Source organism: Microtus ochrogaster, chromosome 8, assembly GCF_000317375.1.
Source record: "Microtus ochrogaster isolate Prairie Vole_2 chromosome 8, MicOch1.0, whole genome shotgun sequence".
NCBI classification, from domain to species: domain Eukaryota; kingdom Metazoa; phylum Chordata; class Mammalia; order Rodentia; family Cricetidae; genus Microtus; species Microtus ochrogaster.
The window spans coordinates 41,975,276-42,000,575 of NC_022015.1; the positions used below are offsets into that span (position 1 = coordinate 41,975,276).

Below are 25,300 nucleotides of genomic sequence, written 5' to 3' on the forward strand. Positions count from 1 at the left end.
CGAGCCAGTGGCAGGAGGAAGAGGAGCAGGATGCTGTGGCAAGCCGGTGGCCTGGGCGGGGCCAACAGTGCTGGCTCCGGCCCTCTCACCTGAGCGGCTCCACTCGGTCTTTGCTTTCAGGTTCATTCAGGTTCCTCAAAAAACAGAGCGAGGGAGAGTTTAGTCTGGGATCTCTCGCTCCTTCCACCCTGCAGACCCAGGTGAGGCTGGGTCTGGGGACAGGCCACCAGTGGATGGGCAGGACCCAAACCCAAAAGCTACTTGCCAGCCATCTACAGACCAACGTGGATGGCTTGGCAGTGCCTCAACTGGCAGCTTGACTGCCCCTTTCTGACAGGGAGCCCCAGCGGGGGGGCTGTCCCTCCCCACATTCCCAGAGATCTGTGCTGGTGGAAGGAGCCCTAGCTCTGGGGGAGGAGGGTGTGGCTGTGCAGGCACATTGTACCCAGAGCACAGCCCAGCATCAGTAGCTCCCCATCCAGCCCACAGCCAGGCTCAAGATCGCTACTTGCATGGGGGCTGGGAATAAATTTCTGTGCCAATAACCAGGGTGTCAGAATGAAGATGGAAGTGAAGGCCATACTGTCTGTCTTGGAAGAGGGACTGTGAAAGCCTCTAAGAAGAGGTCACTGTGTCAAAACCTGGAGTTGATAAGTAGACATCTGGGATAGGTGTCTGGGGTCCAGTGGGCAAGACCACTGTGCTGCTAGCTCCCCTACTGCTGGCTGCCAGGCTGGTTGCTCACACAAGGCAAGGGCTGGGCAGGGCCCTAGGGAGGTGAGAAAGGTCTGGCCCCGCTGAGCGGCTTCTCCAGCTCCTGCCAGGAAGATGAGTACCCGGACCTGGGATTCTGGGGGCTGTAGGGAGAGGAGGGACAAGAAGGAGGAGAGAGCAGCAGCAGCAGTAGCAGCACATGTAAAAGGAGCAAGACACAGATGCCAACGAGCACACTGTGAGCAGGGCCCGAGTGCCAAGGATGGGGCTCTGTCCGCTCTCTCCAGGCCCCTATGGGGCAGGTCCTGCCAGCCATGCAGTGAGCTGGGGTGGGCTGGGTGATAGGGATGTCTCAAGATCCCATCTGGCCCATCTCTCTCTCATCTGAGGAGCCAAGGCACCTGCCAGGAAAATCCAGAGCTCCCAATCTGGCCCTCAGTCTGCAGCTCAGTACCTGGCGTACCTACGCCTGCAGAGGACATGGCCAAGGCTGAACAAGCCAGGCTCTGTCCCAGGAAGGGAGATGCAGGAGCAAGGTGTGGGCCTCCTGCTGTTCCACCAGGGCCTGGCGGCAGAATGACCCCTGCCTGAGAATATCCAGCTCTTGGCTCTTTGGCAGGCTCAGGAGACATCTGGAGGAAACAGCCCAGAGGAGAGCAGCGTAAGAGCCCAGATGCAGTGCCAGGGTGGGCTGGGTCAGTTCTGTAGTATTCACCAGAAGGGGGCGCTCGACTACATCTATGAGGCAAAAGCTTCTGGGGCCTGGAGGAGTCAGGCTAGCCAAGGGACCCTTAATGTCCCTGTAGTACCTCCAAAGTCCTGTCATGCCATAGTCCAGGGGAGACAGGTCACAGCCCTGAGGTTCAGCAAGTCCAGGACACCCCCAAATAAGACATCATTGCAGATGCACCTCAACCCCGTGAAGGTTTCTTGCAGCACATGCAAACAACAGGGAAGGGCCAGAAAGGGAGCCCAGTGCGACCCAAACCTGGGTAGGGATGAGGACACAATCTTAAAGGGAGAGTCCCTGAGGTCTCTTCTCTTCGAGGACATGTGCCTGCAGATCAAGGGAGGCCCCTCACTTGCAAAGTCATTTGCTCTGAGGGACCCAAAATGTCTTCTCAGGAGAACACGTATTCTAAGTCCTGCCAGTGTGAAGGGGCAGGAAGGTCGGCTTAGGGGTGAGACCCCACCAGAGAAGTCTTCATCCCTTTAAGATAGCAGACAGTAGGTCCACATATACAAGGTCAGCAGAGAGACAGGAAGCATCAGCCAACAGGGGAGTTAGTGACAGAGGCAGGACAAAGACACAGACAGACAAACATACACACATACAGAGTGGGCTCAACGCCTACCTTCTGGCAAACCTGAAAGACAGATTTCTAAAAAAAAAACAAACAAAAAAAGACAAAATAAAAAAAGAAATAAAAAGAAAACCCAATCAAACAAACAAACAAAAAACAAAAAACCAACAAGACGGTATGTGGATAAGCAGGTGGGAGTGGGCTTTTCAGGTTCAAGGGCCTCCCGAGTTTTAGAAGAGCCGCTCAGCGAGACTAGAGTCCTGGACTTCAGGTCTGTTGGCCCCTGCAGCCTGTGTCTGGCGGCTTGGATGGGTGAAGGGACAAGCAGCAGGTGGGGTAGGTCTGCTCTCAAAAAGCCCCTCTGGTTCTGAACAGTTTAGACTTCAGGGTTGAATAGGGACACAGTATCCCTAGGAGATCCCAAGGCTGAGCCACTTCATGAAGAGATTCCCCACCTGGGTATAGGCTAGGAAGGTACTGGAACCCTGGTGCTGCAGGAGAGGCCAGGGCAGCCTCAGCAGCCATCTGATTTATGGGGTTTGCCTGGGAAGCCCCGGGGCAGAAGAACATTGTTAGAGCCAGACACAATCTACCTGGGGGAGGGCGAACAGGGGAAGGAGGTCAACGGGGGCAAGAATAGACTAGGAAAATCTTGTCAACCCAGCCTAGCTCATGCCTCATGACTTTGCAGCTGCATCACCAAATATAAGTTTCCATGGGAACCCAGGAGAGAAGAGGGGGCTTTTATTTTAGCATCTGAGTTCACACTCCTCTAGAGAGGAGGCGGCATCGCCCATCTGCTTGGGGCCATCAAATGAGGGGTGCCTGAGAAGAGCTGGGGAAAGGCCTAAGAGGATGAGTCTAGGTGCCGATGATGTTGAGAACAACTCTATTTCTCAGTCCTGCTAAGGCCCCAACCCCAGCTCTGTTGTCCCCACCACCAACCCCCATGCAAGTGGGAAAGCCTGGTCCCAGCCCCTCACCTGCGGACAAACTTGGAGGTGAACTTGCTGAAGATGCTGCCAGAGGCCCCCCGCCGGCCCTGGCTATGGCCAGAGGGAGAGGCTGGGGTCACACCGTAGGGCAGATTCTGCTGGTCCCGCACCTGTCGGAGCTGCCCAGCATGGAAGGTGCTTCGACTGGACACACCCCGGGGGAAATTAGTTCGGTCTGGGGCTCCACCACTGCTGCTGATGTTGTGGGCGGAGGGGGAGGCGACAGGGACACGCTGGGGGGCTGTGCTATGGGAAAAGAGGTAGGGGCAAAGGCATATGTCAGGTAGAGGGAGCCACCAGTGCTGAGCACATGCAGGCCCTGGGACGGGGATGGGGATGCTAGGGCAGAAGCAGCCATCACGGAGGACACAGAAGGGAGGACTGACCACTGAGGACAGCAGTGAGATGGTCTGGAGAGAAGGGAGGGAGACAAGGAGGACCCATGTATACAAGCAGTATAGGCTGGAGAGAGTTGGCCCTGGACCTTCAAGGGGACAACGAGAACCCCCAAGAGCGGACTGTCCGTTCAGAACAGAACAAAAAGCCTTCCCTCTGGAGCTTCTAGACAGCTTCCTGCACTCCTGTTCTGAGGGAGCTGAAGGAGGAGGGCATTACTGTCATTTGTGTCCTCTGTTTCCTAGGTGTAGGGCACAGAGCTATTTCTTGTAGCTAAGATGACAAAAATGCAGCAGGTCCCCCTAGGTGGGAAGATACTGTAGGGCAAGGGTGAGACAGGCCAGGGACAAGTGCATTAGCCACCCCAGCACACTTGCCTGGGCCGAGGCACCTCACAGTTACTCTCCGTGGGGGGCAACCCAGAGGCCTTGTTGGGGTGTACGGAGGCAGACATGGATTTCTGGTGCTGGCGGGGCCGGGCCGCAGAGACTGCGGCAGAAGCAGAAGCCGTGGAGGCCCGGGACCCTGGCATGGTTAGGCTAGGAGACAAAAGCAGCGGAGAGGCCAGGATTAAGGGTGAGATAAGAGCCTGGGTTAGGAAGCAAGGGCAGGGCCAGGGTCAGAGCTGTAGCCTTGGCGGATGCAGGTCAGGCCCAGGGAGTGGTTCCAGGCAGTGAGAGCTAAGGACCAGCCACTGAAGGAGGGCAAGGTGAGTGAACAGCTAGGAGGGCCAGAGCCTGGGAAGAGAAAACCAAGTGAGGGAAACTGAGAGGAGGGCCACCATACTGAGGCCATACTGGCCTTCTAGGAAATGTGAGAACAATGATTTTCCCTCTATACAAAGGACAGGATGCTGTTGAGGAGAAACTTTCATTAAACTCAAAAGACGTGGAACCAGAAATGTAATGCGCCAAGCAAGGTGGGGAACTGTGCTCTCACTGGGGAGTCCCTCAGTCAGGGTCCCAAACACAAAGTCATAGGTACCTAGACAGATGGACAATTCTAGGCTTGGCGTGGTCAAGAAGCAGGATGACTGACGAGCAGCTCATGTGATAACCTATGCTTGGCAAATGTCAAAGAGTAGAGGAGGACAGGAGGAAGGACGGCATGGAGCAGGGAAGGCGGATGGCTAGACTGGACAGGGCCAGAACACGACTCCAGGGACACTGCTCTGGAGAGCAGAAGATGATACTACTGACAGGTATCTTTGCCACTGTGAGAAGTGGCCCCAACATCACGGCAGACAATCCAGGTACTCACCTGTCTTTACCATTCTGGATAGAGGACTGGCCAAGGCTGGCCCTGTCCAAAAGTGGGGAGTTCCTGCTTCGGTTTGTGCTGGTGGAGAGGACGCTGTTCTGTGAGGAATGGAGGGCAAGAGCTGTCTCACAGGAGCCAATGCTGTTTCCCAGGACTACTGGATGCCCCTGCCCCAAGCTGCTCTGTAGCTTACTTTCTACAGTAAGCTCAGGTACAGCCAAGAGCCAGGCTGCACCAAGGAAGACCAGAGGACAAGAGGGAGACGAGGGCCCGGGGATGGTAGCTCATGGCTTACTGTGGAGGGGGTAGGAGTGGTTTTCTTCCTCTCCAGGCCAGGCAGAGGGCTGGCAGGCACTTTGGCGGTGCTGCTGGCTTTCCGCCCTGTCTCTTCCTCAGGCCGCTTATTTTCTGCATTGTTACTCTGAGTCTTCTTAGAATAGGAATTCGAAGTGGGAATGGCAGGGACGGCTACAGGGCAAAATGTAAAATGTGTAAGAGAAGTAGTCTGCCTGAAGTCCTGCTGTGTGCTCGGTACTTTCTTACCATCACAGTCCCATTTCACAGAAGTGGAGGAAGTTACTAACCTGCCCATGGCCAAGCTATTATGAAGGAGCTGTTCCCCACAGCCTTAGACCCTACTGGGGCTCAGAAGAAAGCTGTCCCTGCCATGTGATTCCCAAAAGCACATACCCTGGTCACTGGAGCGTCGCTGCTTTGGGTTGGCAGAGACACTGCGCTGAACCTTGTGGGATGGAGATGGGGCACTACTGTTGCTCAAATCAGCTGAAGGCCGGGGCTTCAAAGTGATGGTGTCACCTTCCAGCTGCAAGAACAGAAAACGTGGCTTTAAAGGAGACTGAAAGTCCCGAGGAGATTCCTCCAGATAGATAAGCTTGCATGTTCCACTCTGCCCTAACACACAGACTTCATGAGTAATGCAGACAGATGCCCTTGATCACACATGCTCTGACATAGATAGGACAAGTCCCACAAAGACACCAATTCCTCAGAGAGGGTTACTCAAATCTGCATATCCAGAGACACACGCCCACAAGCACACGCACATTCAGACTAAGAAACCCATCCCTTCCCACAGGGAAACCTGGGGCTCATACCAGGTGCCATGGAAATATCTCTAAACCAGGTTAAAGTTATAACCACGAGAGACCCCACCATTACCGGGGCAGGAAACTGTGAGTATAGGTGGGCATTTAGAACCTAAACTAGCAAAAGAACAACCATAGAGCTTCCAGAGCCAAGACAGACACGTGACACAAAGAAACATCCAGATACAAGATCCAGAAAGAGGCAATACACTGGGGAAGCTTCACGGATAGGCTGGGCGTGGTGGCGCACACCTTTAATCCCAGCACTCGGGAGGCAGAGGCAGGCGGATCTCTGTGAGTTCGAGACCAGCCTGGTCTACAGAGCTAGTTCCAGGACAGGCTCCAAAGCCACAGAGAAACCCTGTCTCGAACCCCCCCCCCAAAAAAAAACAGACACGGATATGCACAGAAACCTAGAAATGGACACTTCCAGACAGAGAGACAAGATAATGGGCCTCCACAGAACTTCCATCCAGACCACCTCAGCCCTTTCTAATCAACACAATGAGCCACCTCAACTCATCCCTCAGAGTCCAGGCTTGGCCTAGCGCCACCTCCTGCTCTTTAACCGAGGATCTTATGCACCATGGCTGAGGCCTCACGCTAATTAGGCAGAGGGTATGAGGCTAAAAGCTGGGCGCCACCTACAGTGCAAACAGCAGGTCAGGGCAGGAGAATACAGAGCACGCACCTCAGAGCTCTTGTAGCCCAGAAGCAGATAGGTGGCCATCACTTCATTGTACCTCTGGCCCACCAGTGAGTCCTGGATCTCTTCCCGTGTGTAACCCATGGACACCATCAACTCTGGTGGTTGGGGGAGAGGAGGACAGTTAAGGCTGGTCTCCATCTATGGGCAGGCTCCGGCTCCCAGCCAGCACAGCCTCACCTGTCCGTCGGGGGTCCTTGTAGTCAGGGAGTGGCTCCACATAAGGCTTCAGTTCATCGTCCTCGTGCCCCACGTTCATCCACCGGTCTTTCATAATTTGCTGGGAAGAGAGGGAAAGGCAAAGTAAAGAGGTGGAGGAAACTCAGCATGGTGGTCTCCTTGGGAACCCCAAGATTTTTGGCCAGCTGGATTCTTGCTGCTCACCTCTAAAGTGCCTCTCTTACTAGGATTAAGTATGAGAAATTTCTTAAGCAGGTTTTCACAGTCCGTGGACATGTAGAATGGAATACGGTATTTTCCCCTCAGTACCCGCTCTCGTAGCTCCTGTGGTTAGAGAATTTAAGTCACCCCCAGGCCAAGGGAACAGTCTTACATCCAGGATCCAGATAAGCAGACATTGAAAAAGAGGATGCAAAGCCTGGGGTTAGGGCAACTCAAACGTGAGGCCACCAAGCCCTATACACCATGTACCTCTTAGAGTGCTTCAGAGGGGTAGACATACACTGTCTCTTCCAGAAGGATCAAGATTCTAATTCCTATGCTTAAAGACTGCATTTCTTTTTTAAAAGAAAAATAACATTTATTTTGTTGACGGGGTACGTGTGCACTACAGTGTGAGTGGAGGTCAAAGGACAACTTGGAGGAGGTCAGCTTTTCTTCCTCTACTGTGCAGGTCCTGGGGAATAAAACTTTATCCACCAACCTACCTTGCTAGCCCCTTTTTGTTTTTGCTGCTTTCCACCCCCCACCCTCCCGACAGGGTTTCTCTGTGAAACAATCCTGGCTATCCTAGAACTCACTCTCCAGCCCAGGCTGGCATAAAATTCTGAATCTTCTTGCCCCAGCCTCTCCACTGCTCAAATTACAAGCACGTGATTCTATCCAGCAGGGAAGACCACTGAACTGCTTTTCTCAGCCTTTCTGAGGCTCTGGCTTGAGAAAAATGTGGACAAGTAGAAAGTTGTTGAGAGAATAGAGGTAAGACCAGAGGCCAAGAAGAGACAAAACCAGAAAGGATCTAAGGCTGCACTTCACTCCACCTTGAGGTTCTGTCCATCGAAAGGCAGGGACCCGCTGACCAGTGTATAGAGGATGACTCCCAGGCTCCACACATCCACCTCAGGACCATCGTATTTTTTGCCCTGAAAGAGTTCTGGGGCAGCATAAGGAGGACTGCCACAGAAAGTATCCAGCTTGTTCCCAAAGGTGAATTCGTTGCTAAAGCCAAAGTCTGCAATCTTGATGTTCATATCAGCATCCAAGAGTAGGTTTTCTGCCTGAGAGGAAAGATGGTGAGCATCAGAGCCCCATGGAGAGAACCCTAAGGCACTGGGATAAGGCACGACTGAGGGCAATGGGAGAGCCACCAGAAAGTCATCTCTAGTTCAGATCTTTCTCCATCTTCAGGGCAGGGTCAGTCAGCACAGACAGGCTGGACAGGAGGAAGGCGTGAGGATGGGATCTGAGGCCTAGGGATCTTGAGAGCTACACAAGCTCCGAGTAGGCCTCTGTTTCGTGGTCATGCCTGCAAGTTCTTTCGGCAACGGAAAGACTCACAAGCAGTGCAAATGTGAGTGTCTGGTAACAGAGATAACGTGTGTGTGTCTACAGAGCAGCTGTGGTATCACAATCACATTTACACTTTTTCCTAGGTCAGCCGCCAGATGTCCAAAGGACTAGGAAAGCCTTGAGTATTCCTGCCATACCTGAGAGCTGGCAAAGAGAAAGACTCTATGTTTTTAGTGATGTGGTAGGAGCCTAAGTCTTTAGGAAGTTTCTGGAATACTCAGCCTGACTGAAGGAGAACAGTCAGACCCACAGGAAGACACAGGAAGACGTACACACACTCCTCACCTTTAGATCTCTGTGAACAATAAACTTCTGGTGACAGTATTGCACAGCAGACACTATCTGAAAGGAAGGAATTAGGGTTAGCTTGGAGGTCTGAGAGTGAGCCACAGGGATTGGCAGGGCTGTCACCCATGACCTATTTTGAAGTTACCAAGAGGATCAGCAGAGATCAAAGGACCCTCTTCTGAGGCCATGGCTCAGGCAGCTCCTCTTCTGTGCCAAACCCCAAAAATGTCAAATGTGTAAGAGAAGTAATCAGTAGTCTGCCTGAAGTCCCACTGTGTGCTTGGCAATTTCTTACCATCACAGCTCCATTTCACAGAAGGAGGGAACTCATTAACCTGCCCATGGCCAAGCTATTATGAAGGAGCTGAACCAGGACTGAAATGACTGAGCTGGGTCTACAGCTGAGGGTGGAGACACACCCACCTGGCGGAATTTCGCTCGAGCTTCTTTTTCTTTCATCCTGCCGTGGGCCACCAGATAATCAAATACCTCTCCTGCAAGAGGTGAGATGGTGGAGTACACTGAGTAGGGTGGGAGTGGAGGGTGTGGTGGGAACAGAGAGTAATGCGTCAGACCTACCACCACTGGCATACTCCATGACAAGGTAGAGGGTCTTCTCAGTCTCGATCACTTCAAATAACTTAACTGCAAGGGAAAAGGCTGTGTTGGGACTTAGGAGTCACACATTTAAATAAATCTGCTGTATCCAGACATGTTAAGGGCCTCTTGAACCATCCAAATTACTCAGGGTAGCCCACAGGGCCAGGAGGCAGCTGCACTGTGAGCTGAGCCTTCAGAAGTAGAGTCTGACAGCCTCCAGGCCAGAATGGGAGGTGAGAAGGATGCATGTGTGCAGAGACGCAGGCATGTGGAGCCTTGCTGAGGGGAGGAAGAGGGATGACAATACTCACCTATGTTAGGATGATTCAAAACCTTCATTATTCTTACTTCTCGGAATAGCTGGAAGAGAAAACACAAGGGTTTACGTTCATGCCTGCTTGATGAACTTACTTCAGGTCCGTTCCCCCGTCAGAGCCCCCAGTAAGGTTTCCTTCCTTTCTTTTTTCTTTTTTAAAACAGACCCTTCCTTTTCCCCAAAGAAACCAAATCCAAACCTACAAAGAGAGGGAAGCTGGAGCCGATCAAGCTCCCTAACTTCCTGCTCAGACCATGCCTTCTCCCATACCCATCTAATCTAGCCTCAGACGGCAGTTAATAGCCTCTGCAGGGGAAGAAGCCCGAATCCTGCAGTATTTGGCACTGAGCTCCTTTGCCAGCTCAGAGTCCAAACCTTTGAGTGGCCTTAGTGACCAGAGGGGAGCTCCAAAGGGGCACCATGCCATCTTCTGACATCTAGATGTCAGAGGGCCTGCACTGGCAGTGGCGGGGGGGGGGGGGGGGACTTTCTCTCCAGAGCCTCTGAAGTAGCAAGAGAAGAAACCACTCCTATATATAGCTGATGCCAATTTTAATCAAATCCACCTCCACACACTCACGCTCTCTGTGAAACAAAATCAGGGGCTCCAAACCATACATTTCCATACAGAAAGATGACAGAAATGAACTTCTTCCCCTGCAGGGTCCAGAGAACTGGAAAAGGTTTTGCAATTTTCCAGGTCTCACCACTTATATGAGGACTGGGGGTTTTTGTTTGTTTGTTTGTTTTGGGTGGTAGTGGTTTATCTGGAGCCCTAATCCAGAAGGCAGTTTACAGAATATAGTAAAAATGGCTTTCTCTCTCTAATGGTGTCCCAGAGTGTTCACGGACTGGAATGAAAGGGATCTGGCCCAACTTTCCCCTCCACCAGCTCCCAGGCTTTTCTTGTTCTTTCTTTACCCAATAATTACGCTAGAAAAAAATCAAAGGCCCCTGGTCACCATCTCAGGGGTGACCGCTGGGGGCAGATCTACGATGGCAGTCAGAGCCAGTACCAGCATCCCATTCTCAAGCATATCCATTTGTTCTGAAGGAGCACTCTTCTGGGAAAGCCTAAAGCTTTCTGGGCTTGCCTAAAACCCTGAGGGCAGCAGTGTCCTCAGAAACTCAAACTTTCGGGAACACTGCTAAGAAGAAATGTCAACAGAGTGAATGGCCAGAATGAGATTGTCTTTGCTAAGAAAGCATATTAATAAAAAAGTTTTTTTAAAAAAAAAATAGCTATATTTCTGCATCTTGGTGATGGAGGCAGGAGGAACAGGAGTTCAAAACTAGCTTCAGCTACATGGTGAGTTCCTGCTTCAAAAAATAAAAACAAACAAACAAACAAACAAAAACAATACAAAAAATCTTTTATTTGTCTGGCACTGGTACCTTCCAATCAATCAGGAAGAAGCAGGTTGAAAAAAAGAGAGAGGTAGGCAATGAGATGTCCTGGTTGTCATGACAATGAACAGAGTGGTAAGCCACAATGCTACAAGGCCCATCCCATGCTAATTTCATCTCTGCAGGGCTAGAGCCAATGTAGCAGGGACAAGTCTCTTTTCCTCCATAAGCTCTGAGCAGGAGGCCCTGGCGATGACAGCATTGCGTTTGTTTTGTAATAAAAACTTTTCAAGCCGGGCGGTGGTGGCGCACGCCTTTAATCCCAGCACTTGGGAGGCAGAGGCAGGTGGATCTTTGTTAGTTCGAGACCAGCCTGGTCTACAAGAGCTAGTTCCAGGACAGGCTCCAAAACCACAGAGAAACCCTGTCTCAAAAACAAACAAACAAACAAACAAACAAACAAACAAAAAACCCTTTTCGGGGGCTGGAGAAATGGCTCAGTGGTTAAGAGCACCGGCTGCTCTTCTAGAGGTCCTGAGTTCAATTCCCAGCAACCACATGGTGGCTCACAACCATCTGTAACTACACTGGGAAGGCCAAGGGAAACATGACTAACCTGGGTAAGAACTGCTTTATTTTGCCAGTCTGGAGCCTCCTTCTCCTAAATATCTGAGTCCAGGAAAATGAGGGGGACAGTGCGCTTCCAACTCTGTCCAACCTGCAAGCTGATGTCCCCCTGCATTCAAAGTTGCCCTTTCTTTTCACACACACACATTTTTACAGTTTCTTTGGTATAGGGTTTATGCCCCTACTTGAGAGTTCGTCTACAATCTAAGGAAAACTCCAGTAATAAGGGAAGAAAAGTTCAACTTTATCTAGCAAAAGCTGCATACTCCCAAAATGATATCCAGCAAAAGAGCCTAAAGATCAGGGGTACATTTAATGTGTGCACCTTGTCACAGACCTAGAATTCGAGTCTCCCATATTCATCCCTGAACTTCTAGGGGCACTCCACTGGATCACCTGGTGTCTCAGTGTAGCTGCATGTCCTTCTAGTAATGCTATAGACGTGTTTGTACAGAGAGCTGGATCCAGGCCAGGAGATAACACAATCAGGAAGTAGGTCAGACAGGTAGGGCCAAGTGGCTGGGAAGGGGCCACTTCAGAAGAGCCTGTGCCTGTGGACAGGAGGCCTACTGGGTGAAGTTGCCACGGAAACCCAACCAAGGCCATCGGGGAGGAGCACAAGTTTTTTGGTTTTTTTGTTTGCTTATTTTGAGACAGGATTTCTTTGTGTAGCCCTGGGTGTCCTGAAACTTGCTCTGTAGACCAGGCTGGTCTTGAACTCAGAGATATACCTGCCTCCGCCTCCAGAGTGCTGGGACTAAGAGCATATGCTACTACTGTCTGGCTCGGGAGCAAAGTTTAGAAATGAATGGAAGGTACTGGGCACTTACTTTCTGAAGGCTGGAGGAGTTCAGCTGAGTCTTGTCAATGATCTTCACAGCTACCTGGACATGAGACAAAAGCCTAAGATCACTTCCTTGATCAGGTTAAAACCAGGACCGGATGCTAACTTTCTCCACTGGATTTCCTACTTCTAATACTTGGCTCCTGGCATACCTATCAGATAGATACACAAGAAACTGGCTGTGGGAACAGTCTCAGCACTGCCTGTTGGAGTGTCAACAGGATGGGAGCTGCTGCCATGGTCCCATCCCCAGTGCTCACCTCTTTCCCCGTCAGGATGTGCCGGGCCAACTTCACCTTGGCAAAGTTACCCTTGCCAATGGTCTTAAGGAGCCGGTAGTTGCCAATATGGGGCTGCTCATCAGCAGAGGTGGCTGAGTTGCGGCCCCGCAGCATGTTGGACTTACTGCTGGGCTTGGAATCAAGGTGTCCCAAGGTGGGCTGCAGGGTGGAAACAGACATGCCTTTACAGGCTGCCCCTCCAGTTCTGTCTAATGCTACCCTCAATTCTGGAAAAAAAAAAAAACATGGCAAGAGGCTGGGTGCAGGGGCAGATTCCATGGGACTGGCAGGCATGCAAAAGAATTATAAAACAAGAGGAAGAGGACAGGGGCAGGGGAGGGCATGACAACCAGTGTTCATTGCAAAGGCACACAACAAAGGGCTCAGGGCTAAGACCTATACACACAGGACCAGAGCTGTACCTCGTTAGCACCACCAAGCCCCATTAACTCCCATTAGTAATCTAGTGGAGCCTCTGCCCCCATCACAGTTGGGAAACCTTGTCCTGATGGCCCTGTTCAAACCGCGAGAGTGCTGCTTCTCAGTTCAGGAGCACATGGTCTGACCACTTCAAAGTCTTCCTCATCACCCAGTTCTTAGCATCAACCTCTACTATTCATTCTTTACATTTGTTTATTGTTGTGCCCACTGAGACTAAAAGCCCATGAAGACGGCCTATAATGTCCTTTATTCACGACACATCATACTGCACCTGACAGAATGAACTGAATGACTGGGTCTGTTACAGCAGCCTGCCCAGCCCTGCTCTCCTGTTCTCAATGGTTCAAACAAGGTGGGAAGCCGCAGCAGTTACAGACGCTGCACAGGTGAATGGGCTGAATACAAAGTGCGTAGATCTAATGAAGATCTATACATCTTCCAAAGACCAGGACTCCCAGTAATTTCTAGGGAGATGCCCAAAAGGAACGAGGATACATGCCCACACAAATCCCAGTGCATTAATGGTCACAGGAACATAATCCCCCCTGCTAGAGGAGAAATAACTCAATGCTTATCAGTTGTCAAATGACAACACGATGGAGTATGAGCTGAGCGTAACTAGAAAGGAAGCACTGACACGTGCTACTCTCCAAAGGATCCTGAAGACACAGAGAAGCTGGCCACGAAGGACCATCTTATCTGACTCCATTTTTATCACTGTCTAGAACACAAAACTCTAGGAAGGCAGATGAAGATTCGTGACTATTTAGGGGGTGGTGGGACATTGGAGGGTGACAAGTGAGTAAAGGGTGTAAGGTTTCTTTTGGGGGGCAATTAAAATGTTCTGAAATCAAATGACACAAAACAGAATTTAATATGAGCCACCCATCTGTACTTTCAATGGGTAGATGCTATGGTGTGTGAATTATACTCCAATGTAACTGTCAAAGGAAGTCTGGTTTCATCCTTAGATGGGCCCTGATTTATCTATCTCTCATAGGACATCTTAGCACATCAGGAAGATGCTGAGCCAGATCCAAGCAGAGCTGCCTTGGAATCTTCAAGGATGGGCAGCAGGGTGACTGGAGATGGCAGGTCCAGTTTCTGAGTCTCAGAGTTCCTCTTGATTCAACAGCCACAGAGGAAAAGCGTGACTTACTTCAACCCAGGGAGTTGTCTGGGGGGTTCCTTAGCAAGAACTGTGGGCGTTACAGAGTTCCCTCTTCTCCGACATGTAGATTGAAGACCCTTGTGCAGCAGCTGTGTGTGTTTTCCCTCAACTGCTAACTCAGCCCCCAGAAGTACTTGCAATGGACAACTGCGAAGGCCCCCTTGTCCCTTAGGGTGTCATCTCTGCTGCAGTTCCTCACCGTTTCTCATGTCCCACTGCAGCCACCCTGTAGCGCTCCACAGTACTGGCCGGGAAAGCACATTTTAAGTTTCTGCTTTATGTCTTCCCAAAGGAACTCTGAGGTTCACCCTTGCCAAGAAGGAAATTCTATCCCCAGCTATGTCTGCTGGGTCAGTCTCTTGACTGGTACCCTGAGCTCATCCACAGGTCTCAAAGGCCTAGCTTCTAAAGTCTCCTCTCCTTAGCCCCATTCTCCCTGACAAACTGCCCTCAGGTCCCCCCTCCCCTGCTGCCAACCAGGGCACCAACAGCTGGGAACCTTCCTCTGCTTCAGCTGCTAAGTGGGTAAATTCCTGGGCAATTTTCTTTCTTTCTTTTTTTGTTTTTTTGGTTTTTCGAGACAGGGTTTCTCTGTGGCTTTGGAGCCTGTCCTGGAACTAGCTCTTGTAGACCAGGCTGGTCTCGAACTCACAGAGATCCACCTGCCTCTGCCTCCCGAGTGCTGGGATTAAAGGCGTGCGCCACCACCACCCGGCCGCAATTTTCTTTTTTGTGGTGCTGGGGATTGAACCCAAAATCTCATACATGCTTAGGCAACTGATCTACCCCAGACACTTTCCTTGCCATTTTAAAAGATAATTATATCTATGTGCATGTGCCTCAGTGTATATATTTGCACCATGTGTGGGGATAAGCCTACTGATAACAGAACAACAGTGGATCCTCCAGAACTAGTTATAGGCAGTTGTAACCACTATGTGGGATGCTGAAAATTGTAATAGCAGTACATGTTCTTAACCACTGAGCCATCTCTCTAATCCCCTTGGTAACTATTTTTTTTGGGGGGGGGATAACTTTTAATATAAGTTCTTGTGATACCCTTTTTCCAAGAGCACAACCAAAGGCAGTGGGAGCTTTAGGGCAGAAACCAGAAGACTCGCAATTCTCATTCTAAACAGATGTGGGGAGTTGGGCCCTTAGCAGCTCTGAAGCACAAGTTAGGAAGTTCCAGCCAGCCTGCTGCTTCACCTGCTGGTCCCTTGGTGTTTCTGGTCTAGGTCTGGTCTATGTGAGACAGGCAGCATTTCCACTGGGCTCAGCTATGTGTGAGACTGCAAGCAGCAACACATAAGCCTGCTGTGTGCCTGCTTCCTTATGGGTTAGGATTAGCAGTGTAGATATTAGATACAAACTGCCAGGGTTCAGATCCTAACTGCCACTCAGTTCAGGTTAACTTTCTTGTATCAACATCTTCCTGAAAAGGGGAAAGGAGAAGAGAACCACCCCAACATGACCTGTGTTAGCATTCATGCTGAAGGACTGTCTGGAGTTCAGAATAAGGAAGGTTCAAGTCCTAGTTCCTCACCTACTAACTTTAGTTTCCTCATCTGTAAAGTGGCAATAAAATATCTACTTTTCATGGGCAGATGAAAAAATATGTCAACTGTTTTATTCAAAATTAAATTAAAGAGCAATCATCAGGCAGCCTAGGCTACACAGCAAGTTCAAGGCTAGCCTAGGCTATGTAATGGGACCACTATATAGTTTTTGAACAACTATTATGTCTCCAACTGTTACTGTCGAGTCCTCCTGTAATGAATGTTTTGTACCCAAGCTATACGTGCTAAGCCAACTATGGTCTCACGGAGATGTATAGGAGTAACAAGGATCCAAAGTGAAACACAATCTGAGCTGTTTTGATGACTATCACAGGCTTTGTAGCTTAGCAGGAAAGAAGGGGTGCCAGGCATCCAGGTGGGATAGCCGTGAAGGGTTGGTCCCCAGCACTGTGAGACCCACAGAAGCCAGCCAGCGCTGGTGTCTGCTCCCACATTCCCTGTTCCAGTCACTAAACCCCTCCTCGGATTTGAGTCATCCAAGTCTTAGGACTAAAACCAGGACTTCTCTGACCCCACTATTTCTTTACGTCACAAGATATTTCTTATAGCAGGGAAATTGGAACAGGATGAAGAGAACCCATGAGGAAGAGCACAAAAAGAAGTCAGAAAGTAAACTTTCAGCAGGGTGGCAGCAGTGCACACCTTTAATCCCAGCACTCGGGAGGCAGAGGCAAGAGGATCTCTGTGAGTTTGAGGCTGGCCTTGTCTATAGAGAGAGAAGACAGCCAGAATTACATAGAGAAACCCTGTCTCAAAAAAGTGAAAGGGGAGGGGGTGCAAAACTTTTTGTAGACAATGCTTTTTAAGCCACTGGCTCAAGGGAGGTACCCCTGTCCTCTCTTGCTGCTGCTCTGGGAGGTAAGATAGGGGATAGCTATTATGGAGAGAGAACTCCCCTCCTGTGGTTCAAACCAGTCCATTCTTCCTGGTCCAAACAGGTGGTGGGGGTGAGACCAAGCTGTCCTTCTGAACCACAAAGCAAGATCTGGCTAAGCCCTGTTCTCCTCCCACACACAGTCTCCCAGTTCCCACCACAGCTCTGACCCATACCCTACCTGAGGCAGGCCCCTAGCCTCCCCAGTGAAAGAACCCCTGTGGCTCTCAAGTTGCCTTCAGAGGTTCGAAACAGCCCAGATCCAGAAGGAGATTCCAAGGAGCTCTGGGATTAGTGATAGACAGATGGCAGAGTCTTACATCCACTGGACCTGCAGAGTCTTTTGGACTAGGATCTCAGAACTTGGTCTTGGCATGCTGCTAGGCTTGCCCAAAGATAGCTTCCACCCCAGAGATCCAGCACTGACTCAGGCTGGGCAAGGCCCCCTGCCCTAATATTGGAGGCTGCCATCAACTCTTCTCTTGAAAAGCTGCGCTCGGGGGCTCAGCACACAGCGTTGGCCCTCAAGTATACTGTGGCTTCTGTAGGCTAGGGAAGGGCCAGACGCAGAGTAAAAGCTCAAGTGAGGCGAAGTAAAAAAGGTATCCTTGGAAATGGCCCCAGATTCTAGCTGGGTTCCCACTGTGACACCCTTTCTTCCACAGTCTTGTCTCCTTGGCCTCTGGCTGCTGAAGCAAAAGACCTTTTCGTATTTGCCCATTTTCCTTTCCTCCTTCCTAGCCAATCCCTCTTCACAAACTGAATGCCCTTCCTGAGAATCTGACTACCTGGTGCTAGGGCCCAATTCCACTGAGCAACTCTGAAAGATTTCGTCTGAAGCAGAAAGGAGAAAGGAGAGGATAGTCTCAGGGGTAAAACGGGGAAAACATACCCAGCCGGAGAAAGGGACAAGGGATACCAGCAACTTCCATTCAGCAGAACCTGTCAGGCAGCGAGGGCAAAGTACAGAGGCCGGGAAGAGCCAGGCCCAGGGCGGGGGCTGCCGGCTCAGCCAGCCACCCTTACTCAGCCGGCACAAGCCAGACGACACCTTCCACCACCTCCTCAGTGAAAAGCGAAGCAGCCAGGCCGAGCGGTTCCTGCCTGGGAACCTAGACTGTGTCGCAACCGAAACCACCAAGAGAGAGAGAGAGAGACAGAGAGAGACAGAGTGAGAGGGAGAGGGAGAGAGAGACACACAGACAGACACTAACTGGATTTGGCAAAGAGCTTCGTAGCTTGGCCAGTTTGGGTGGTCAGAATGTGTCCACTCCAAGATGGTCTAATCAGAAGTTAGATGAAGAGAGGGGCAGGAAGGGAGACCAAGAGAGAGGCGGGTTTACAACGACTTCCTTCTCCCTTCCCCCTCCCCTCCATCCCCGGAAGTGGGCTGCCCCACCCTCCCCAAGGTGCTCTACTGTTAACAGCTGAAGAGAGTGAAGAGCAGACTTCAGCCTGGGCTGTCATAAAGCTCTTATCTCACCTGCTGCAGCAGGTAAGCCCCAGGGAGGGGCAGATCAGCAAGGCCTCTAACGTGGCTACACTGTGTGACTCAGATGTGCTAACTCAGAGAGAGCAGTAGCTCTACTGGAGACCAACAAACCTTCCCCAGTACCAAAGTAGGAAGGGTGCAAGCAGACACCAGTAAGCGTATAGTGACAATCAGACTTCCTATTTTCTAAACCTTAGAAAATGCATGCTGCACTAAGATACAAAGCATTTCAGTCTAACTTCAGGGGGTTCTAGTGAACATGTGAAAGAATCCCCTTGAGGCATATGCTCAAGGAGCCCTGCATATGACAGAATGAAAGTCTTTCCCCCAACTTCTGCCCAAAGGCTGGGAACAATCTAAATGTTCCCTTTCTTTCTAGTCCTGCTTCTACAGATCTGTCCTCAGGGTACCCCATTCACCTCAGGCACCAAATAACAAAGTCCCTATAATCTGGACTGTGGTGAGGAAGGGGCAAATCTCTGATCCTGCCACTGACAGATCACCTGTGTCATGTCTCAACTCTTTGGTGCTCTCTCCAGCACTCTAGGGTCGGGTTGTCCACTGAGCCGTGTCCCCCACCAACAGTTCTGTAAAGACTTCTGCTGGTTATCCATCAACCCTCCTAGGAACAACCAAGGCTTACTTCTGTGTCCTCCTGGCACCACTGGGAGACCATGCTTCTCAGGGGGAGCAGAAATGCCCGACACACATGCATCAAGCCTCCTTTTCCATTAAGAAACTGATGCAGGTTACAAGACATACCCAGGATGTCTTGTGTACCTTCTCCACAGTTCACTCATCAGTTTCCATTAAGAAACTGATGCAGGTTACAAGACCCAACCTCTCCAGTGCACAGCTGGGATAGAGGCCAAGGGCAACTGCCCCTGCTTAGCATGACAGCACCTACTGTTCAAGTCAGTCCCCTTTCCCAGTCTTACCTCAACCTTTCTTGATGGAGATTTGCTCTCACTTCCTCCCCAGAAAAGATGAGTCCAAAGCCCTCCTTCAACGGTAGCAGGAGGGGAAAAAGCTCAGGGACTGTACAGTGTACAGGGACAGCAGAAAGGACAGGACTGACTGAAGTCAGCTGAGAGCTGCTAGAGGGGCTGTCATGTAGCACCCCTCCTCCTCCTGCCCCCCCCAGGAGGTTCTGGTTTCAGGAAGGAGTTGGCACGGATCCTGGACTCCAGTTTGCCCTTGTCTAGGAATACCTGCCTTTCCATCCACTGGCAGACTCAGAAGCCAGAATGATACCAAACAGCTTCATTGTCTCAGTCCCCAGGTTTTGAATGTGACAGAATTATTTCCTCAGTCAGGATGGGAAACAGCAGTTCTGTCAACTGAATAAGTACCAAGCACTGACCGACGTTCTATTCTAAGAGAGCAGTTAGGGAGAAATGGGGTCAGATACGGATGAAGTTATGGGGCCCTCCCTCATAGCATTCAGGAGCCTTCCTACCATACTCTGATCCAAGCAACTGTCACTCTCAACTACCAATAGTTCATATACCAGGAGCATTCTGGGTAGGAGAGAACATAAAAACCGTATTTGGCATTTACCAGCCCCCCAAATTCCCCGAGATAACTTGTGAAACATCTACATTCCCCTAACACTCTGTTGCAATAAGGCTTCAAAGACCTGCTTACTTTCTCCGGCCAGGGTAGTCCTCCTGGACTATGAATACCAGCAGGACATGCAGCTGAAGCTAGCTGTGTGCTTACTATTCAACAGTGTCTGCGCTACAACCCTCATCCCCCAGCAACAGTCAGAGCCAGCCTGAGAATAGCAGGCCCATGAAGTGAGCCGAAAATCGCTTACCCCTTTCATGTCTGGAAGCCATAATGAGCAATAACCCCCACCCTCTGGTCTTCAGGTCCACTGGAGATGCTCTCAGAGTACTAAGGATCTACTGTGTACCCAGAGCACCTACAAGTCTCTAGTCCCACCTCATCCCTGAATCTGCTCATTGTTAAGTTGTTTCTTTTGGGCTAGTGGTGCTCAGCAAGCCATTGTCAAACATCAGTCTGTGCAGCTAGAGCCACCTGCAAAGTGAACTGTGGAGAAGGTACACAGTCTGCCTACTGTATGTAAGGGGAAGCAGGAGGCAGGCAGAGCTCAGGAGCAAGCCACATCTCTGCTACTTACTAGTTGACTGAGCAGGGTTATGTGACTCCTCTAAATTGGAACCTTCCCTTTCTTGCTAGTGCCTTAACTCCTTCCTTCCAGAAACAGTCAAAGAAAGAGCCAAGATACCAGTACCACATGGTGCCAAGGGTTGGGGGAAGCTCACATTGCCAGCCTTGTACTTCATTTGGCTCCTCCCATACCAGTGGGTTACTGTAACCATGGAGACAGTGAGTTCCTCCATATCACAGGAGAGCCAGGCTTCCAGAAGCCCAGGCTTTGGAGGATGGGGGTGGGGGTGAGGCAGGAGGCAGTCAGAAACATAAAAGCTTGACTCACTTTACAAAGAAGTGTGGAAGTGGAAGGGCACTACCAGTGCAGCTGAGGTGCCAGGGCTTCCTCTTAGGCTCACCTCCTTTTCTCTGAATAGTATTTGTTTCTAGTATATTTTCTGGACTGGACTTCCATTCCTACCCAGTCACACTCTGTGTACTGGGAAGCTGTCACTGCATTAGACCTGTAGTGGGGTCCATGGGACAGAATCACACAGTTGTACACACACTACAAGAAAGTGCTTCATCTAGTACATAGTGTCTTCCTTTAAACAATCCAGGAAGGGAGCTCTGATGCCTTGTTCATCTCAATTTTGGATACCTTCATAGCTAGGAGTCATTTCCTTCTCTGGACTTTGAAGCACAGGACTTGCACTTCTTGTGTTCCCTCAAGCTCTGCAAAGTCAGATCGTGCCTTGCTCACATTCATACCCTCTTAGTGTCCAATAGTGCTCACACCTAACTAGCTCATGTTAAAGTACTTGTAGAATAGAGCAGGTGTGATTTTTAAAAAAGATTTATTTACTTTTTATGTGCATTGGGGTTTTTGCTTGCAAGTATGCCAGTGTGAGGATGCCAGGTCCCCTGGATTTGGAGTTACAGACAGTTGTGAGCTGCCATGTGGGTGCTGGGAACCACTGAACCATCTCTCCAGTCCTCTGTGGGTGTAATTTTTTGATCCTTACAAGTTGCCCTCCCTTGACCCCTAGGGAATAAGACAAGGGAAGAGGAAGGAAGGTCAAAACTTTGTATCAGAAAAGCCATTTCCTCCCTTTCAAATATTTGCTGCCCTTGAAGTTGGTAAGTTTAGTGTCTGTCAAAAGGAGGAACTTTGGTTTGTCTTATTCATGGCCCAGAATGCCTAGCACAATATTCAGTATTATGCAGAGTGAAGAAGAAAATGTGTTGGGACTGAAGAAAAGGTTTGGTAGTTAGGAGCACCCGTTACTCTTGCAGAGAACCCAGGCTAGGTTCTCAGCAACCACACCAGGCTGTTTACAACTGCCTACAACTCCAGTTTTGGGAATCATACGCCCTCTTCTGACCTTCTTGGGCACCAGCACACATATGCTACACATATAGATATGTAGGACATAGATAGAGATAAATAATATATAACTCTTTAAAAAAGGAAAAAGGGGTACTGGTGAGATGGCTCAGCAGATAAGAGCCTAACTGCTCTTCCAGAGGATCCGGGTTCAAGTCCCAGCACCCACATGACAGCTCACAACTGTCTGTAACCCCAATTTCAGAGACTCTGACATCGTTACACCAATGCAAATAAAATAAAATAGATAAATTTAAAAAAAGAAGAAAAGAAAAAAAAGCCAGTCAGGTGTGGGTGAGATGTGGTGAACAGGGAAGCTTAAGACTGGTAGATCTCTGATTTCAAGGCTACCCTGGGCTACATATGGCATTCAAGGCAACCAACCAAGGCTACACAATAAGAACCTGTCTCAAAAAGGAGGAAGAGGAGCGAAAGAAAAAGCAAAGAAAGGAAATGTGCTGGGAGGAGATAGGGGGATGTAGCTCTGTTGCTTGAATACAAAACCCTGGGCTCCACCCACAGCACAGTATAAAACTAGGCATAGTGTCATATACCTGTAATCCTAGCACTTGGAAGGCAGAGTTAGAAGCATCAGAAGTTCAAGGTTATCCTCCACTACATAGAAAGTTTAAGACCAGCCTGGACTAGATGAGTCCTTGTCAAAGAAAAAGAAAGGAAGCAAGTATGCTGGGGAGCTGAGTGTACATCTGTAATCTTAGCATCTAGAGGCTGGGGCAGAACAATTGCCATGAGTTCCTGGCTAGCTTGGGCTACAGTGAATTCTGGGCTAGTCTGCTTTAGCCAGCAAGACCTTGTCCTAAGAACAACAACACAAAAAAGAGGCTGGTGTACTGGCTCAGAGGGTCAAAGCACTTGCTATCCAAGCTCTGACTATCTGGGCCCCACCCTCCAGAAGCCATGAAGAAACCAGGCATGGTGGTGCACATCTCCATTTCCAACATTCCTATAGAGAGGTGTGAGGCAGAGACAGGAAAGCTTAAGGACTAGCTAGCCTGGCATCTGTTACACAGAAGAAAGAATAAAGGGCTTGCCTAGCAGGCACAAGTCCCTAGGTTCAATACCAACATTACATAAATTGGTGTAATAGCAGACACCTTCAATCCTCAGAAAGTAGAAGCAGGCCGGGCAGTGGTGGCACACGCCTTTAATCCCAGCACTCGGAAGGCAGAGGCAGGCGGATCTCTGTGAGTTCGAGGCCAGCCTGGTCTACAAGAGCTACGGAGAAACCCTGTCTTGAAAATCCAAAAAAAAAAAAAAGTTCAAGATCAACCTAGGATATTTGACTCAAAAAAAAGGGGGAAGAGTTGGGGTGTCTTCAAATGTCCAATGTTCTCAGCATACAACAACCAAGTGGGCACTTGCCCACAATGGATGGTAGGTAGTCAGTCACTAATGGAAAATGGAGTTCACACAGCCAGAAATCAGCAGAGATCCCATCTGATCCTTGGCTCCCTAGTTCCTCAAAGGGGGAATCCTTGCCTCTTGCGACAATCAAGGCCTCCTACTTTAGACAGTTCTTCTCTTTGCCTCTCTACATTCAATCCCTCCTGTTTTGCTAGGAAACAGCATGTGTTGCAGAGAGAACACAATTCAATTTAAACCATTTCAAAAGCTACTGAACAGGGAAGTGACAACTACTTGTATAAGGATGGCAAGGGACATTAGTATACGTTATGTTCAGAGTGCTGCTCTAGTATTTCCTACTCTGGTCGGCGGCTACGAGGCTCTGCCAACCTTAGGGTGCTCACAAAACACACTGCCCCACTACACAGAGCAGCATTTCCACCCTGCCCCTCCCCACGATGCCTCCTTCTCCTGTGAGGCACGAAGGAACTAAACACAGCAGCAGCAGGAGCTCAGTGACTCACTCAGCACAACCAACTCCTCCCAGAATCTCCCGACTTCTCCTGGGGCTTTGCCAAAGCAAAGCAACAAAGAAGCTTGAGATTTGGGGGGGAAAAATCAAAACCAAAAAACCACCTCAACATTTATGCAACAGTTTTTCTACTTGATGCAGACTTAACCCTGTGCTCCTACCCTGCCTTTCACGGAGGTTTCCTGTCTAGGGGTACAGCCAGCCCCAGGCTAAGAAGCAGGCTTCCAGGTCTTAACCAGTTCCAGAAGCTCCTGGGAAGTAATGAACAAGAATCTATTTCCACTTCACCTTTTCCTGCAAGAATAAAAAAGGCTGCCTCCTACCCCTGAAAGTTCAAAGAGGGAGTTGAAGGAGGAAGAAACAGGAAAAATACCAAGGCTGTTCACCACCCCAGAAGTCACTGTGGCCAGAGGTCAGCATGAGGAGGAGAAGGGTTCAGAAACTACCCAAGGCTGTCATTGCTAATCCGGGCCTCACAACTGCCCCCATCAGACCAGACTTTCCACCGTGTGGCTACTCCCTTGAAGTGACTGTTAAACATTCAACTGGCTGAGCCAGGCGGTGGTGGTATACACCTTTAATCCCAGCACTCGGGAGGCAGAGGCAGGTGGAACAGCCTGGTCTACAGAGCTAGTTCCAGGATAGGCTCCAAAGCCACAGAGAAACCCTGTCTCAAAAAACAAAACAAAACAAAACAACATTCAACTGGCTGCTCTTTCCAGAAGCCAGGCTCTCTTGCCCTGATGGGCAGAGGTGCTACATGCCCATCTTCTTCTGCAACTAGAGTAGAAGACGGCCTGAGCATGGAAGAGGGTTCTGCCAGACCACAGGGTAAATTCATTGTGCTGAAGATCCTGGCATACCTGTGACTCAGGGCCATAACAGTGCAGTGCAGTCCCCAGCAAACGTACTGTGAGCAAAGAGGGAGCTCCTTTTCATCTTTGTTGTTTGGCATCTGGGACAACTTCATGTGCGTACTAGCTGCTGGGACTACTGACTAAGGAGAACGCTCAGGCAAGCACAATCAGATGCAGAGTGTTCCTCCAGAAATTCCCTACTAGGACCTGGGGTGGGGTTTGGGGGGAGCTCACTGGTGTTGTGCTGGCTCTACTAAAAAGATTCCTTCTGAGAAACCTTACCAATGGTGGCAGTGCTCTCAGGTCAGCCCATGAATTCCCCCATTGCACTGGTCCAGCTTGGGAATATATCTTTGCTCTCTGGGCTCCATACACATAGAGCACCCTAATCCCCCAAATCTTGATGATACTGTGATACAGAGAGCTTGAATAAGGATGCTTCAAAAACTTTTGGCATGGCTGAAGCTTGCAGTAGAACAGGAAAGAGGGTCTGATGAGACAGGAACCCAGATGGAAATTAGCCTTCTGAACATGTACTGCCTTACTGAAGAGAGAGCTATTGCAAGAGGAACGTGGAAGAACATTTCCAGCTAGAGTCAGGAGAGAGCCTGTGACAGTATCCTGACACAGCTGGGGTCAATATTCTTTGGAGCTACCTTCCCCACAGCACAACCAAAGCACCTCTGGCTGAAGGCAGACATTATTGTATCCTGTTACTAAGCAGCCACAGTTAGAGCAGGCATCTTGGATAGGCTGGTTGTCAGCAGTTAGGTGAAGACTGGAAAGTCCAAGCTTTGCTTCCCAGCAAGACCCTCAGCTTGCCATTCTAGGCCTGGGGACAGAGATGGCAAAGGGGTGGGCAAATAAATGTTCAATTACTGACAGTAATGGCTGTTTTGCTTCTGGAAAGGCCCTAACTATATGTACTTTTAGCCTAAAGCAAGGTATGC

At 50.0% G+C, this 25,300-nt stretch overlaps 1 protein-coding gene across 3 annotated transcripts in view; it reads right to left on the reverse strand.

Annotated features, from left to right (window-relative positions):
* Nucleotides 1-25,300, reverse strand: part of Mark2 (microtubule affinity regulating kinase 2) — a 107,268-nt gene that overhangs the window by 2,700 nt on the left and 79,268 nt on the right. For 2 of the 3 annotated variants that reach the window (XM_013347886.2, XM_005351870.3), the window contains exons 2-18: nt 12,513-12,692; nt 12,239-12,292; nt 9,430-9,478; nt 9,098-9,163; nt 8,942-9,012; nt 8,516-8,572; nt 7,702-7,938; nt 6,866-6,985; nt 6,662-6,761; nt 6,467-6,579; nt 5,360-5,492; nt 4,965-5,137; nt 4,670-4,767; nt 3,787-3,948; nt 3,002-3,259; nt 2,070-2,096; nt 90-134 (exon numbers count right to left, since the gene is read on the reverse strand). In XM_013347886.2, coding sequence (XP_013203340.1) covers nt 90-134; nt 2,070-2,096; nt 3,002-3,259; nt 3,787-3,948; nt 4,670-4,767; nt 4,965-5,137; nt 5,360-5,492; nt 6,467-6,579; nt 6,662-6,761; nt 6,866-6,985; nt 7,702-7,938; nt 8,516-8,572; nt 8,942-9,012; nt 9,098-9,163; nt 9,430-9,478; nt 12,239-12,292; nt 12,513-12,647 — 1,898 coding nt within the window. In that variant the 5' untranslated portion in view covers nt 12,648-12,692. Of the gene's footprint in view, nt 1-89; nt 135-2,069; nt 2,097-3,001; nt 3,260-3,786; nt 3,949-4,669; nt 4,768-4,964; nt 5,138-5,359; nt 5,493-6,466; nt 6,580-6,661; nt 6,762-6,865; nt 6,986-7,701; nt 7,939-8,515; nt 8,573-8,941; nt 9,013-9,097; nt 9,164-9,429; nt 9,479-12,238; nt 12,293-12,512; nt 12,693-17,491; nt 17,717-25,300 lie in introns of all 3 variants that reach the window. The other variant, XM_026781499.1, reaches the window with a different exon arrangement.